The sequence below is a fragment of the Aspergillus vadensis genome (genome assembly GCF_003184925.1).
Source record: "Aspergillus vadensis CBS 113365 unplaced genomic scaffold BO88scaffold_17, whole genome shotgun sequence".
Lineage (NCBI taxonomy): Eukaryota > Fungi > Ascomycota > Eurotiomycetes > Eurotiales > Aspergillaceae > Aspergillus > Aspergillus vadensis.
Genome location: NW_020292055.1, coordinates 517552 through 533685, shown reverse-complemented (window position 1 = coordinate 533685; position 16134 = coordinate 517552). Strand labels below are relative to the sequence as shown.

The 16134-nt window shown below is 49.9% G+C and overlaps 7 protein-coding genes across 7 annotated transcripts; 3 read left to right on the top strand and 4 right to left on the bottom strand.

The window, feature by feature from the left end:
* Window positions 1-87: 87 nt before the first annotated feature.
* On the bottom strand, window positions 88-2644 carry BO88DRAFT_406283 (DUF4246 domain-containing protein). Its single transcript, XM_025707113.1, has one exon. It carries the CDS (start codon window positions 2475-2477, stop codon window positions 141-143), a length of 2337 nt encoding a protein of 778 aa, XP_025561193.1. The 5' UTR covers window positions 2478-2644; the 3' UTR covers window positions 88-140.
* Window positions 2645-3113: 469 nt separating this feature from the next.
* Window positions 3114-5761, top strand: BO88DRAFT_344400 (Zn(II)2Cys6 transcription factor; the record flags this gene model as incomplete). Its single annotated transcript, XM_025703228.1, has 4 exons — window positions 3114-3248; window positions 3327-3421; window positions 3511-5453; window positions 5523-5761. The coding sequence occupies 4 exons, from the start codon at window positions 3114-3116 to the stop codon at window positions 5759-5761; spliced, it is 2412 nt and encodes an 803-aa protein (XP_025561192.1).
* BO88DRAFT_406282 (uncharacterized protein) lies at window positions 5593-6822 on the bottom strand. Its single transcript, XM_025707112.1, has one exon. The coding sequence runs from the start codon at window positions 6588-6590 to the stop codon at window positions 5838-5840; it is 753 nt and encodes a 250-aa protein (XP_025561191.1). The 5' UTR covers window positions 6591-6822; the 3' UTR covers window positions 5593-5837.
* Window positions 6823-7666: 844 nt separating this feature from the next.
* On the top strand, window positions 7667-9884 carry BO88DRAFT_489352 (sugar porter family MFS transporter). The gene is made up of 4 exons (XM_025712689.1): window positions 7667-8002; window positions 8076-8773; window positions 8833-9073; window positions 9156-9884. The coding sequence occupies exons 1-4, from the start codon at window positions 7786-7788 to the stop codon at window positions 9617-9619; spliced, it is 1620 nt and encodes a 539-aa protein (XP_025561190.1). The 5' UTR covers window positions 7667-7785; the 3' UTR covers window positions 9620-9884.
* A 243-nt stretch (window positions 9885-10127) lies between these two features.
* On the bottom strand, window positions 10128-10538 carry BO88DRAFT_455414 (uncharacterized protein; the record flags this gene model as incomplete). The annotated part of the gene is made up of 3 exons (XM_025710866.1): window positions 10128-10199; window positions 10265-10351; window positions 10419-10538. 3 exons carry the CDS (start codon window positions 10536-10538, stop codon window positions 10128-10130), a joined length of 279 nt encoding a protein of 92 aa, XP_025561189.1.
* A 1575-nt stretch (window positions 10539-12113) lies between these two features.
* On the top strand, window positions 12114-13209 carry BO88DRAFT_445079 (DUF3632 domain-containing protein; the record flags this gene model as incomplete). Its single annotated transcript, XM_025710168.1, has 1 exon — window positions 12114-13209. The coding sequence occupies one exon, from the start codon at window positions 12114-12116 to the stop codon at window positions 13152-13154; it is 1041 nt and encodes a 346-aa protein (XP_025561188.1). The 3' UTR covers window positions 13155-13209.
* Window positions 13210-13983: 774 nt separating this feature from the next.
* On the bottom strand, window positions 13984-15650 carry BO88DRAFT_81819 (FAD-dependent oxidoreductase). Its single transcript, XM_025713165.1, has 3 exons — window positions 15331-15650; window positions 15209-15246; window positions 13984-15157 (listed from the first exon to the last, which is right to left on the bottom strand). The coding sequence occupies exons 1-3, from the start codon at window positions 15380-15382 to the stop codon at window positions 14006-14008; spliced, it is 1242 nt and encodes a 413-aa protein (XP_025561187.1). The 5' UTR covers window positions 15383-15650; the 3' UTR covers window positions 13984-14005.
* Window positions 15651-16134: the final 484 nt, after the last annotated feature.

The window sequence follows — 16134 nt, the reverse complement described above, 5'->3', positions numbered from 1 at the left end:
TTTTGCAAGTCGATTCCGGAAAAGTAAAGTCCATTGCATTCATGTAAATAATGCGAGTACCCTTGCTTCATGACACCTGGATAGTTTCTACTTTGCGGTACGCATGGCAAAGGCTTCCATAACTTCTTCCCAATTCGTGTTCAACAATTGAAGTACGGCCAATCCATATTTTCCATCCTGACCAAATTATTCCAGCGATGCTCTTTCAAGAAAGCGTGGCGGTGCCGCCGAGCCTCCGGTAACCCCATAGGCCAGCTGCCCGTCTCTTGCATAATCTGATCGATTATCTCTTGAGGCAGTCCCGCAGCCCTCAGATCCATACCTACCGCTTCTGCCCACCAGTGATGCTGTTGGGGCAGCACATTGCGGGTGGAGCAGACGCGATAGTGAGGGTCAACCAGGCACAACTTGATGTATCTATAATGCCCCGGGCGAGTCCGATCGGCTAGTGAGAAGGCCCCAGCACGGTGCTCTAGGACGTTGGGAAACGTAATCATACGCCCTTGTGCAACCGAGACTACACCTTTATCCTGCCATGTTCTAGTTGCGTGGTTATCAGTATGGAGGTCAAAATCCGAATAGCCCAGGATTTGCGCCAGTTCTGGTAAATCGGAGCGGCTAATCTTTCCATATCTGTGCATCGGCCATTCGAAATCCCACCATTTCGTTTTCTCTTTATGCCTATATTGATAGAAGCATTGATCCATCTTAGTGTTCTGACGGAAGGCGATCTGGGGTTCTGTAACATTCTCGATATCGTATGCAAAGATGGCAACAGCTACGAGGTGCTCGTTAAGTTGGCCTTCCATATGCCAGTCTGTTCCTTTGTAGTCCGGGTTGTCAGGGGTAAGCTCAATGTTCTCCATGTTCACAATTACTTGAAGTCCTTGCGAACGGAAGGTCTCCTGGAGCCGAATAGTATATGGTTTGTGGGAAGGCGTGACAGGTTTGTAGGGCATATCATGCCAGTCGTCCCGCTTGCTGACCATGTTAACCACAGCTCTTTCGTTGTGACGTCCTGTTTTCCACTCTTGGTAAGAAAATACTGTTCCTGGCTCCGGGTGGCGGAAGCGTTGTATTCGCCGGGCCTTTCTTTCGATATACCTCCAGGTGTACTGCTGCCAGTCATCCGGGACAGGAACAGGTGTGGTTGATCCATCCTCGGGGATTTCAAGATACTCCTTTGCGCGTTGCCAGAGGTTGGACTCTTCGGACGGCAACTCCTTGTCCCCAATACCTAGCATGTCTGAATAATATTCCAACCATTTTCGTTCGTATTCAGACCTTTCACGGCGATTGTCTGTGTTGTATCCCGTCCTATTCAAGATCATTTCTCGAGCTTCACGCCTCTCCTGCCTCCTCATAAATTTTGGGACTCGGAAGGCAAGGAGGCATTCAGGAATCACATTCTCCCATTCTATTCCATAGGTGATTATCCGTAGCGGCACCGGCCCCAGCTGGCCCTGGTTCAAGATATCGCTCCAGCCCCGCTGTCCCTGGACCAAGCAGTCGTTCCACAACGGTATTGTCCGGCCTACCAATGTTTCAATTGCACGGTACAGGCCCTGGTGCACAGGGTGCAGATTATTGACATATGAGGTGAGGCGAACCTGCGTCGATCCTGCATCCCCTACAAACTCCACTTCAGATGGCAGAGCCTGGTAATTCGCGCTCCATCGGTAATGAGGTGCTGTTTCACGGTCGACAATCATTGACCAAGACAGCTTTCGCCTCTCATCAATTTGCCTCTGAATGTTTGCCGAATCCGTCCTCTTGTCGACGTGAGTAGGCGCAAGGGATGTCGCACCCTGATACGCGCCAAGCACATTCGCTACTTCCACCCGACCACCATCAGTCAAGACCAAGCTATGCCCATAAACCAGCGGAAACAAGGTCGGGTCGACGATACTTAATCTATTCCTTGACCGCCAGTCCAACAGTCCGGATTCCATTAGGGACCGGAGCACCGGTTTTACTGCGCGTCGGAACTCGCCGGCCAGCTCCACTGTTTGAAGTGCGGGAATATGATCAGACTTGCAAACACAGGATCCAGTGTCCAACACCCGGATATGTCCCTTTTGCTGGAACTCGGTGGCTTTGTCGCGTAGTTCCTGCACGCACCAGTCCCAGGCCCGGTCACTTAGCAGGGGATGCATAGCGATGGAGGCGGTGCTGTCTTGCCGCCAACGCGCCACGACCACATCATCAAATACATCAACATGCCAGTTTGGGCGGTCGGTCAGACGATTCATTACGGCAGTCATGGTCAGCTCACGTGCTGTGACGGCTGGCGCCTGGCGCCACTCTTTTATTCCATGAGCAAAGCGCGCGTCGGATGGAAGCTCGTAATCCAGAGGGATGGCACCAAAGCCGGGCACCCGAAGCGGGCCGTCACCGCTATTATCGAAAGAAATGATTGGGGGCTCGTGGATGGACTCTTCACCCGCGTCATTCGAAGAAAGTGATTCATCATCCATGATGTGCAGAGAGACAGGGCTGGTTTGGCTAGAATGGAATCAGGAAGGTGGGACGATGGTGTGAGATAAGAGGTTTTAATAGTTAGTAGCAGTTTAGCAGTACTAGTTCAAAGATGGAAAGCCTGACTCAGAGAGTCAGCTGGTTACAGGGATCAGGAACAGCTAAGCTCTTTTTGTATCCAGACTAGTACTGTAGCTTGCCATGATGGTTGAATTAGTAGCCTATGAAGTACTAGTTGGTTAGTACGGCTTGCCTCGGTAACTGGATGAGGGCTGATAGCGTAGCAGTAAATATATACAATACCATAAGCGATAAATAAGTTTATCCCCATTGTCAAGACTGACACTTTGATTGCCGTCAAATTCAGACCGCTTAGAGCAGAGCCATGTTCTTCTCATTAGCTATCATGTATGTGGTAAACAGAACTGCTCGAAGATAAGTAGGTTTGGGGGCATCTCGGATCAACTCACTATCCGAAACCATAAACTCTAGTGACCCGTTTGGGATTTTCTCCGATTCGGGCCGCCGCTTTGATGCGGAGAAACACCCTTCCAATTCCTGCGGGATAATGTACTTCGTCCACATTTCTCCCAGTCCCGTTGAACGGCTGCTCTTCCCAGGTTCAAACTCCGACCATGTCCAATCGACAACGGGAACATCTCCAACTTGGGAATGAGTCCAATTCGTCAAGCAACACAAGCCATGTCCGTTCCCCTTTGCCGACCCGAGTCAGTAATGCGTGTGAAAGATGCCGTCGCCATAAAACTCGGGTAAGCGATACTTTCTTTCGCTTTAGTAGTCCTTTGCCAACGTACCAAAAAAGCCACCCATTTATCTGACGTCTACAGTGCGACCCTTTCCGACCTTGCTCCCTATGTGCACGGGCCAAAGTAACCTGTCGTCAGCTCCCTGTTCCCCAGAGGCCTAAGGATAAAAATCGCATGTAAGTCACTCCATTCTCATGAGCATGACAAGAACACTTCCACCTCTATCTCCGGGTCACTGCACCTTGCATTCAGTAACACTCATTAGCGCGAAAGCGGCTGTGCAAAGACGCCAGCGGCAGACTAGGACATCAGCAGCAATTATTGATAATGAACCACAATATACTGATGGCAACTGCCCATCTACGTCCAGAACTGAGAGAGATGACACACAGCTATCTGAGGAGATGCATCAGGCGCAGTTCATGATGGAATATGGCGAAGCCGAATCTACAATGGGTATCGCCCAAAAAATCTACGAGCTGGATAAGCAGGTCATCGATGAACAATCCACCTCCGCCATTCCAGGAGCCCGGACTAGCACAAACGTTGCTGACCGGCGCGCTGTAGCCGGAGGCCAGCGACGTCCTATTGCATCGATTCTGGGACGGCATTTGCCTTCCCAAGATGTCACTTATTCTTTACTCGATGAATACTTTGACACAGTTCATTGGTTTTCTCTCGTTATCTACGAGCCAACCTTCCGTACAAGACTACAGTCTATAATAGATGGGTTCGCTCATCCTTCGCAAAAGTCGTTCTTGCTGCTATTGGCAGTCATGCTGGGCATGAGCGCATGGTATCGATCACAAAGAACTGTCACAGATGCAGCCGATAGTAGTAAGTGGCGGAAATTGAGTGCCGATCTTATGAGCCTTGTCGAACTGCATGTCGTGGAGTTGATGGACGAGTCCTCGGTGACAGCAGCTCAAATTTTAATTCTATTCGGGTCTCACCATGTTTATCATGGTCGTCCAAACTTGTCGTTCTCTCTGCTCGGTGCAACTATCAAGATGTCCCAGGCTGCGGGGCTACATCGAGAATCTCCTACAGGAAAGCTTGAGGAGATTGAAGAGCGGAAGCGAGTATGGTGGACAATATACACGTGGGACCGATTCGCGTCCATCACGTACGGTCGACCATTGGGAATTAATGATAAGGACTGCAACCTCAGCATGCCAGCAGATAACCTGGAGAACCCATATTTTACTGCACCCTATTCGGAGCAAGGATACGCCATCTGCTATTCTCCTTATCAAAGAGAATTAAACACCCTCTATCTAATGGCATCTCCGGCTCTGGAGTTCATTTTCGGCTCGCGCACTTCAGGTTCCTCTAAGGCATTGACCGGGGACGTTTACATTGAAGTAGTGAAAGAAGCGACCCAGAATCTCCAGAAGTGGCAGAATAATCTTCCCGACTACTTGACTCTGGACTTTGACCGAGATTTCGAACTTGATAGTGGGCCGAGTGCAAGAGCGCATGCTCTACAATCCCTGTCGTTGCAATTAACCTACGACAATGTTCTCATTGTCCTCCACCGGCCGTTGCTGGCAAGGCAAGTCAGGCATCTGTCAATAAGTCATCCCACTTCTGGGGCAAGGCTTGGAACGGAATCTCCCATTTCACACCCTGAAGCAGTCTCACCAGCTCAGAAGCTGTCACCGTTCGAAGCCATGTCCCCGAATGAGCCGGTCAAAAGTTCAATGCATTGGTGGAATGCTGCCCTCAGGACATCGCGCGTCACAGAAGTGCCGGTACTTGCTCAACTTGCAACAGATAGCCATCTTGTCGCCTTTCTTGCCATCAATATATTCCATGCTGCAATCGTACTGGCAGTCATGGCCCTATCAGACCCGTTATCAGATTCAACCCAAGTGGCGAAGCGTACAATCACCCGGATCTTACGCCTACAGAGCCTTTTGGGTGAACGGTCAGCGTTATCACGACAAAGTACGACCGTCTTGAAAAATGTGGTCACTCTGATTCTTCGCCGTGAATCGGAGGCCATTCTGGCTCCAGTCACAGGAAACAGTCAACAGGAAGGGCACACATCATCTATGGGATCTGCGTCCATATCCGTAGAAGACACCCTACGACTGCCCCTGGATGCCCCAATAACTCAGACCGATAGTTCATTACAGCGGCCGACATGGCCAGACTATAGCAGGATGCATCGGTTGAATGAGAGTCTAGCATCAGTTCAAAATGGTAAGCGCAATGCCATCTTTCTATCCCTATGATATGTCCAGAAAAGCTGATTGTAGTTTTATCCATCAGTTATTCCTTCTGGCAGGGATGGTAGCCTCCATGACACACACGGCGCAAGAGACAGTCAAGAACAGCTGCCTGATACTCACGAGCACGCCCCAGCTGAGAACTCGTGGCATGGGTCGTTCGAGAATAATTGGAATGACCCTAGCTTTCCCTTAGAAGTTCCAGATATCACCTCAGATGCCTTTGGTGATAATGGACTGTACTGGCTATGGGACATGTCATGGGCCGGAGCGGATCCATGAAGCTAGCATATCTATTAAGCACGCAAAGCGCCTTACAGTTTACTAATACAGAACAATGAGAGGAGATTGGCTTGGTTTATGCCGTGGTTGCTTTCGCTGCATTCTCATCTGCACCGGGTCCATAGATGACAGTCTTGATACCCTGTCGGTTACCGACGTTCTTGAATGCCTCTTCCGCCTGTGTGAAAGGAAACTCATGGGTAACAAGGCCCTCTAGAACAACCCGACCCGACGACAGCAGCCCAATAGCAGTCCGGTAATCTCCTGGGCCATACCGAAAACTACCCCTGAAAACGGCCTCTTTATCACAAATTTGACCGACCGGCAGTGAGGGATTCGGTTTGCCCAAGCCGACCTGAACAAATGTCCCACCCTGCGCAAGGGCTGAAATACCACAGTTCATACAAGGCTCAGCGCCAGTGGCATCCAGTACGATATGAGCCCCAGCATCCAGCTCCGATTCTTCCAAGATTCTGGCGGCATTGTGCTCGGGGGAATCGGCGCTCATCTTATACGTGTGCGTGGCTCCGTACTTTTGTGCCACGCTAAGTCGGTCGGAGTTGATGTCTACAATCACGACTGTTGACGCACCGAATGCGCGTGCAACGGCTGCGCAGAGCAAGCCAACAGGACCAGCGCCGAAGACAACGACCGACTTTTGCTGCATATCTCCTGCCAGGCGACAACTGTGTACCGCCACACTGAGCGGTTCGACCAGTGCTCCGTGTTGTAGTGACACATGTACCGGCAGCTTGTAGCAGCATTCTGCAGGAAGACGGTAGTAGGTCGCCAGGGTGCCATCATAGGGTGGTGTAGCGGCAAAACGCATCGCGCTACAAAGATTGTATCTGCCTGCACGGCAATGCTGGCAGGTATTGCAAGCAATGCCGGGCTCCAGGGCCACGCGATCACCAACAGTGAAGCCTGACTTGCTTCCGCATTCCACTACAATGCCGGCGGACTCATGGCCAAGGACGATGGGGGCTTCCACCACATACCGTCCTATGCGGCCATGCTGCCAATAGTGGATCTAGGTCGATGGTAAGCTGCAGTCCAAGCTAGAAGGACGATAAATGCAAACGAAGACTTACATCAGAGCCACAAAGACCAGTCACGATAACCTGGACGATAACGTCGCGATCCGTCTGAAGACTAGGTATCACACGCTCTTCATAATCGAATTTGCCACCCGGATGTAAAACGAAGGCCTGTACAGACGCCGATCAGGGACGTCAGTAGTCGACTCTTGATGGAGATATTATGAAAAATGAAACGAACCTGATTGATTCCTGAAGGAGCCATTTTAGCCAAGTATTATGTACAGATCAACCAGATTCCAGGGATTGGTCAGGGCTTTTAACAGGGCACTTCTGGCCGGGTGGTACGACGGTGGAGGTCATGCCATCTATGATCTCGGTTCCGGCGGACTGTCTCAGAAGCTCACCCTATCCGTACCCACAAAATGAGCCATTTGCGTTGCCAAAGGAGCCAGTTTGTTGAGACCAGGAGACCATCCCACGGCGGGGAATAAATGCCTCGGAACCGAGTGGGGTCGGAACTGGCCAAGCTGGACTCGGAACCGAAACCACACGGAACCGGTGAGAATACCCCAGAACCCCTACATCCTCTAGCAACCAGCATCGATATTGCATTATGAAGGCTAAATTCTGTCCCGGAAGTCGACCGTGACTACGGGATAGTGAGACAAAATCATTGGCTGAGACCGAAAAACTCCCACTTCGACGGAACAGCAGGTTTCTTGCAACTGGTCGGCACTCACAATGGTCGCCGAGCTAGAGCAACACGAGCGCGCCAACCCCGGATGGCCGACTAGAGTGGCTCAATCCCGACAACCAGCTCCACTTTCAGGGCCTGGAGAAAAGGTCTGCTTCCCCGCGGGACATGATGCTCTGGGGTAGAAATAGAACGACGGCCACAACTGTTTGAAGATGTGTGTGTCTGTCAGAATCGTGGAGTCAACCTGGCACTGCCTTTTGGCTCATTGATGGTGCCCATCTGGAACTATGGCTACCAAAATGTCCTCTGTACCAGCGGATAATGCCGCTTTGACTCGCACGGCACAGGCTGTGGCTGCTCGGGAAGTAGAGCAGCAGAGCTGGCTGGAGCGAAAGCTGAAGCCGACGAAGGTGAGGGCTTGGTATCCCTTCAAGGGAACCCCATTGCTCTATGCGACATGTGGTTTTGGCAGTCTGGGAGATGCCCTGTTTGGGTACAACTCTGGTATAATTGCCTCCTGTTTGGCGATAAAATAGTCATGTCACTTCGTGTCGTTGCTGATGGCTGTGTTCGATAGGAATTATGTCTGGTCTTCTCGTCAATCCAGCCTTTGTGGCTCGCTTCTTCAAAGACTACGGAGGTGCTGACGGCTCAACAACCGGAGTCGATCCTTCAATCACCGGGATAGCTGTTGCTTGTCTACAAGCGTCCGCAGCAGTGGGCGCACTTCTTGCAGGACGACTAGGCGATATGATGGGGCGCAAACGGTGTGTCCGTCTTGGCGGGTTTATCTACTTCTTCAGTGCGTTCATTCAGATCTTCGCTCCCGGCTTTGGCACCTTCATTGCCGGTCGCACCATTCAAGGTCTTGGTGTTGGATTTCTGTCTATGACAGTACCCATCATTCAGACCGAAATTGCCGCCCCTCATCGGCGTGGTTTAATGGTGGGAATCGAATATACCTTTCAGATAGCAGGTTATATGCTTTCATGTTGGGTAGACTATGGTTTCAATTTCCTTCTGCCCAGTGAAATGTCATGGCAAGGTCCATTCATTATTCAGATTGCTCTCTCTTTCATCTTGCTGGCCATGTCGTTCTTCCTCCCCGAGACACCTCGTTGGCTGGCCAAGAACGGATTCATGCAAGAAAGCTTGCAGACGGTCGCTGATCTGCACGCCAATGGCGATACTCAGGCGGAACATGTACAGCGGGTGTTTGTGGAGATCGAGGAAGCAGTTATCTTCGAAACCAATTTAGGGAAGTCGTCTTGGATGGTGAGTTCTTTTTCGCTTGTCGTGGGCAAACATTCGAGTTCAAAACTGACCATGGACAGGAAATGTTCACCCGATACCGCAAGCGGACCATCGTCGGAATCACCGTGCAGATGTTCGCGCAACTCAACGGAATCAATATCATCTCATTTTACCTTCCCAGCACACTTGCTACCGCAGGCTTCGATGAGCGTAAATCCCTTCTGTACACTGCAGCCAACGCACTCCCTTACACTGCGGCGACGATCTCGACTTGGTGGTTAGCAGACCGATGGGGACGAAAGCCATTGCTCATACTTGGAGGTGAGTCTATATCATCCCATTTCATATTGTTCAGTATCATCGTATACAATGTGGACACCCAGCTAAACATGCACCAAACCAGGTCTCGGGATGGCAGTCCTTCTTGGCATCGTCTGCGCCTTCACCGAAGCAGACCTGGACGTCCAGGTCCGCGCCAAGGGCCAATACGCCTTCGTCATGCTCTACAACATCCTATACGGCTTTACCTGGGGTCCAATGCCGTGGCTACTACCAGCTGAAATCTTCCCCTTGCGCGGCCGCAGTAAAGGAATGGCTCTGGCTACTACCAGCAACTGGATCTTCAACTTCATCATCGGCATGGTCTCTCCGGATGCGTTCGCCGGTATCAACGGATACTTTTACCTTGTCATTGCTGGGTTCTGTCTCTTCTCTGCGGGATTGGTATACTTCTACTATGTTGAGACGGCTAATAGCACGCTGGAGGAGGTTGCGGAGTTGTTTGGTGATACAGCTTTTGCGGATACTGATGGGGAGGCGAGGGAGGCGTCTGAGGTGCGGATAGATTATAGGAAGGATGTTGTGTGATTGTTCTGCTGTCCCACTAAATAGCATGGTAGGCCAGCTTGGATCGAATTGGCTATGCTTGCTGTCCGGCTGGCCAGCATATCAGCGTTCATACTACTCTTACGAAGTATGTTTATGCTTACGTATCGCTGCTGCGATGAGCCTTTCAGACGATGACGATGATGATGAACACGATACTTGACTTGTTAATTGCTCTATCTTCAAATACTATTTCTCTTACGCGTTCCCTGAATTGCAATTACTTAGTGAGCTACGATGCAAGCTTTCTATAATCAACAGACATGTTTCAGATAAGGGTAGAGCTAGCTAGATACCAAACGAGCGCGACAACAACAATGAATGAATGCCGATGATCAACGTAACCAATTCCAACACAGAAACCCACAGCTGACCCCAGCCCACATTGACACAAGACCATCGGCATTGTTGAAAGGCACGAAATAATCTGATGCCTACGATAAGCTTAGGATCGGCCCAGCTCTTTCCCCCTGATACCGTAACGATCATATTAAACAGGAGTCTGACAATCCACCGTCTTGTGGTGGTCATCGTATTCACAGTGGTGGCGATCAGTCTTACACTGTAAACAACATTAGCACACATCAATCAGCCCGGGACCCAACAGGGATGATTGTAAGAACATACCCTCAAATTTGTAGCTGAAGGACAGCTGACGACGTGGTTCTTCCCATCCTTTCGGTATGTGCAGGTGTTGTGCTCAAGACTGCATTCCTAAAACAGTTCATGAATGTTAGTGTTATCTCTATAATGATCAGGAGGAATATGTAGAGAGACTTACTCCACCGTATTTACTCAGCTGCGCGTCCCGGGCAAGGAGGTCGTCCGACTCGGTCGCGATGGGGTTGGCAATGGCGCCCATTGCGGCGAAGAGGATGATGGCGATGCTGGTGAGTTGCATTTTGGAGACTGGTTTGTTTCTTTTGAGGAATGATTGCGGTACTGTGCTGAGTTGATGGAGATGATACTTGTGAATTGAAGCGTCGTGGAGTTGTATTATATACTCTGGCAGATCGGGATACGCTTGCCATATTTGACAAATACTATCCTCGGTTTGAAGCAGCCATCATCGAGGCTATCGCTGAGGGATAGTCTATGCTCCAATGAAAGATATGCCTCATATGTTCTTGAAAGCAGCTTGACTTACCAGTTCGTGTGATCTCTTAGGTGAGGTGAACGAGATGTTAGTAATACGACTGGGGTGTTATAGTCCGCGCAGAAGGATCGTTGTACCGGGTGGCCTTACAACTTTGGGGATATTCGAATAAGGAAAGATCTCCTGATTCTCAAGGCAATGATAATATCCTTCGTGAGGAGCATGGCATAGGGCTCAACGCTAAGTGTGACTAGTGAGTTTGCTCAAACTGGTCAAGCCTTGAACCCTGCATACACAGCCCTGTAGCCTGCTGCAGGGCTGGGGCGTAAATCCTGCGGAATAGGGCGGACATGCGATGTAACGATGTAAGCATCAGGCACATGTGACGTGAAGTATTATTCAATATAGTCATGAGTATACAGGGCTCAGGGCCTGACTGATTTAGCTGCAGGGTTGCCATACGTTTGTGAAAACCTTGGAATGAAAGCCTCGGGGCAGTTTCATCTATATTGACTTGCAGTACTGGGTATGTATGTAGCTTCTTGTCTTGAAGTATAGTTCTCGAAAACTACGATGAATAGCATAGTTGAAGCCTTGTTCTTCTGCTTGTTGTATTAACTTACTCTAGGGTTTGTAGACTTCATCATGGTGAATAAGCACTAATGCCTTCTAAGGCAACAAATTATCATCGGCAGTTCATCCACAACTCAATACCCTTCATGCACCAAGTGCTTTGCCTTCCGGCCCGATCCGGATTCAATTGATGCTGAAATACTTTGAGGTCATGCTTGATAATCAAGTATGTCTGATTTAATTACCCAAAGTGGCTATCACTGTAACTAGACTGCCATATCTGTGCAACTGCAGCTAAAAGGGTTCGCTAGCCCCATGACCATCCGAGCGGCTCTCAGGCTAAGCATCTAGTTGGTCACATTGGATGTAACATCAAACAATGCTAATGTATGCAGGGCAACTCATCACATCCCGAGTACGACTCAGCCCTGCAAGCCGTCTTACTCACAGCAATGCGGGGTTGGTGACCTGTCCCTGCTGGATAGTTGCATGATCAACAGCTAATTCTGTCTTAGCTTCCGGCTGATCGACAACAAAACAAAGAAACTAGTCAAGCCCGTCAGCATCTACACGAGTCCAGATTCACATTTTGGGCTGTCAGCCTTGTTAGGCCCTATGTTGCTGCCTAAGATGCAGGGGTCCAGAAGGTCTCCTCACGAGAGAGAATCCCCTGCTTTCTCGTAGATGTTAAGTTTACAACAGTTCGTATCTCGGTCTGATTCTGTCAACTTCTTTGATTCCTCACTCTCTTCTATATCCTGTCTCATTTGATTGAACCATCGATCAATATTAGTATCAGCTTCCAAAATGGATCACCTCCGTGACTCCCTACTAAGCTCTCTGCCCAGAGACAGCCCTTCTACCGCAGCAAACGACCACGCTCGCAGAGACCAAGAAGACACCCGACAGGCCGTCGCACGTGGTGAATACCAAGAAGTTCGAGACATAGCCTTCAGCAACCGGACCTGGGTAGTGACCAGCCGATACTGCGACATCGGAGATGGCGTTGACTCTCTCGAGAATCACATCCATTCCCTATGGTACATGTATTACGAGCTTGGGCGAACTATCCCCTCCGACTCACGTGAGCACGAAGGGCTAGTCCTCGACATCCTCCGCATCCAGGGAATGGGTCCATTGACAAGACCCTCACGGGGTGTCAAAGGGATCGATATCGCACGAACTGTCGATGGTACATTGTGGAACGACCTCCCCTTCCTTGTTGGCGATATGACCGATTTCTGGATCAATCACAGTGCATCTATGTCGGGAACACACCGGCTTAACTTGGCTACATTCCTGGCTAAACTTGCCTCTACGCGTGTCACTAAGGATAGGCTGTGCCAAGTTGCTCTTTTGATCTTTCGCTCTCTGTTTGAGAGTCCCTTGCAACTTCGCTCGGGTGACGTGTCAGACGAGGAAGATGTCAATCGAGGTACGAAGCAGCTGGAGGTGTTCCATCTATTACCATCTGCTGTTGCTTGGCTGAAAATAGCAAACCACAACCTGCTTCTCCTCTCTGAGGTATATTGGAACGACTGTCCAAGCCACATCAGCAAGGGTGGTGAAACGTTCGTTGAATCTGATCTCGGACAGCGGTCACCTACAGGGTTCTCGCCATGGAGATACATGTTCTGGCTGAGGCGACTGCATGAGATTCAGGATGAGGCTAAGCAGGCGGATGAGAAATCTTTGGAGGAGCTCGCTGCTGATGGTATCCAGTACATGGTCAATACAATCAAGGATAGGAATTCTGAGGTTCTCAGAGCATATAAGAACGGGGGAGATGCCTTGCATCAGGATAAGTACCTTTCTTGTCTGAAGACCCTTGCTCGCGTTGGAGAGTAAGGGCTGTGGAGATTTGCAAGGTGTATATGGAGAGAATGTCCCTTCGGTCTTTTGGTCCTTCAAATTGTATGTCAACTTTCTCTCTGGGCTTCTTGTTGTCCTTCCTCCATTAACAATGACTACATTCTACATCAGAACCGTAGGTAGTAGTAAATCCCCGTCGGTAACATGATCAACAGTCACGATTAATGAAATCAATCCCGACATGTACGGCCGGCTGCATCTCCTACAGGTAAACAGTGATTGCCATAACGCAATACACCGGTGACTTGTATTCTGTTATGTCGATGTTTTTGAAGAATTTGCTATAAATTGAGCACAGGAATATTCGTATCTCCAAATTAACCCTGTTTTTCGGCATGTCCATAGTATGGTACTTTCTGCTGAAATGGGAGATGCATGGCATAGGGACGAGAAAGCCTTCTCTATTCCAGAAGTGGAGTTCATGGGCCAACCAACGGTCGCTAATTGAATCCACAGCACTTATGACTACTTTGGTGGAGATCAGCATGGGTGTGTGGGTGGGACGGCACTTCCTGCAACGGCAGACTAGCCTAGCGCTTGTTGCTGCATAATGGGAGAACTAGGCTGGGGCATGGGAGTGACAATATCCGGATAGACCGGATGTTCGATTGCGGGGTAGAATGGTTAATACTGTTAGCATACATGCTGGGTTGTTTGTGACTTAAGTCTTAAGGGTTCATGTATGGACGTGGAATTCATAAGCATTGCTATATCTGCCACATTTGAATGTATATTGACAGTATATTATAAGCGTATCATTAAGTCAGATATCGGTGGAAAATAGTCGCTGTGCATAGACCAGATAGCAAAGTCGGTAAGCAATGCCTTCAATTGGCTTTGATCTCGGTGGACCGTTTCATGCCGGATGTCATCACCGGTGACTGCAGCACCTTGTGCCAGTCATGCAGCATTGCCGTGTTGATAGTAGAGAGGCCGACTTCACTTCCCGCGCGGGGTATCATCTCATCTTCATATCCTTGGATAGCGTCAGCCTGAGTCGCCTCTCCAGAGACGATCTGTTTCACCGCTTCCACCAAATTGGCTGCATCGGTGATGGAATGATTCAATCCCTGGCCACGCTGATATGTCATAGTGTGTGCTGCATCACCAGCCAATGTTACCCGTCCCCCTCGGTTATCCCACCTATGGGATTGATCCCGCGGGTCAAAGTCGCTCAGGCCCATGTACCAGACTCGCTGGTCATCCGGCAGCCATTCAAAGGCGCTCTTCCAGGGGTCGGTGTAAGTCTTGGCAAATTTCTTGACTTGCTCAAGCCTTTGCACATTGCTCCAGCCAGCTGTCTCCCGTTGCTCCTGCAGGGAGGAGTGCCATGATATGTAGAAGAAGAATGTCCAGGTTTCTGGTCGCTCGCGATCTGTTGCTTCGTGTAGTCCAAAGAAAGAGAAATACCCCGCAGGGTTGATGCCAGCGATGTAAAGAGGGTGGAACTGGCGTAAGTATCGAGCACGCTCTGCAGAGTACTGGGCCTGAACAAAGGTGGCGCAGTAAGGAAGTCGGCGGACCTCCCCTCTGCTAGGACCCAGTAAGACACGCCGTGTCGTCGAGCGAGCTCCATCCGCGCCCACGATAATTCTCGCTAAGATGGATGAGCCATCTTCAAATATGGCAGTGGCATGTTTGCCATCAGCAGAATACTGGATGTCCTGGAGCTTTTTGCCATATTGAATGTCCAATCCCTGTTCTATCAATCCTCGTAATTTCCGACGACGCAAGCGATAGAAAAGGCAAGCAGGTATGGACGCCATGACCTCCCCTGACTGGCCGTTGAGGAAGTTGAGAGCATCCTCTTCTGCTGTGGGCTCATTAGGGTCGACCTGAACTGACTGGATTCTTGACCATTGCTCTTCTGGTAGGAGAGCTTGCAAGGGACCTGCACCCCAGTGCAAGCCCATGTTCCAGTCACGGTCATATGCATCTAAACTGTCATGTTTTTCTACCACGAGAGTAGGGATCCCAGCCTAAAACGGAGTGTTTAGCCAGGAGAAATTTAGTAATAGGTGTTATAGTACCTTTTTCAACCCCTGAGCCAAAGCAAGTCCAGTTGAACCTAGCTATAATCAGCTTTATGTGTCCGAATACTCAGTGCATGGCTTCTTCGTAGGGTAAGTCCAACGCAACTACCGAGTCTTACCTGCGCCCACCACGAGAACCGTGGTTGTGAGTTTCGGCTCGGGGGGAACCATCACGTTATTTAGAGTGTGCAAAGCTACAGACCTCGAGTGGGTACAAAAAGGAAGCTCGTGGGTTGACAGAAATATGGCCCGACTTTGTACGGTGGATTGGAAGGATGAGAGGACGAGTGGAACATGTCAAAAAATCCGTTATGATGGAATCAGAGATTCTACGCGCGCAAGGGTCATGACGGGCCTCCACGACTCATGACACTCTTGTGATTTGTCCACTGAGGCTTCGCCAATCTGCGGATCTCACAGGCGAACCCCAGTGGAACCAGGAAAAGTACTCCATACCACATTTCGATCGTGCCGCACATAGTGATCATTACCGTAAAACAGTCACATTGTCCGCTACTGCAAGATGATTCATGGGCAATTCAAGTCCCGGAGAACCCATGCACCACGGCATTAAGCAGCAAGTGCCGAAATTACTCCATTGCGAGTGCTGATCTGGGCTATTGATAAGCGGCTAGTATTACCCAATATGGGTAGACCACACATTGTGGGTAATTGGACATCATCACATCCGTAGACTATGCATGTTGTCACGAGTCATGATCTTTATGCACAATATTATTGACTGTCCTAGAGGAGTGTCGAACAGTCTCCAAAAGTGACAGTGGGTTCGGGAGGACCGAAGTCAAGGGAGAGCCGGACTTGAGTTGGTGACGTCGAGAATGCAGCATTAGTGTGTTGATAGGCGGAGACAGGCCGACGCCGATGGGAGGGGCACCATCCCCATTGCCAGATGGTTGCAGCGC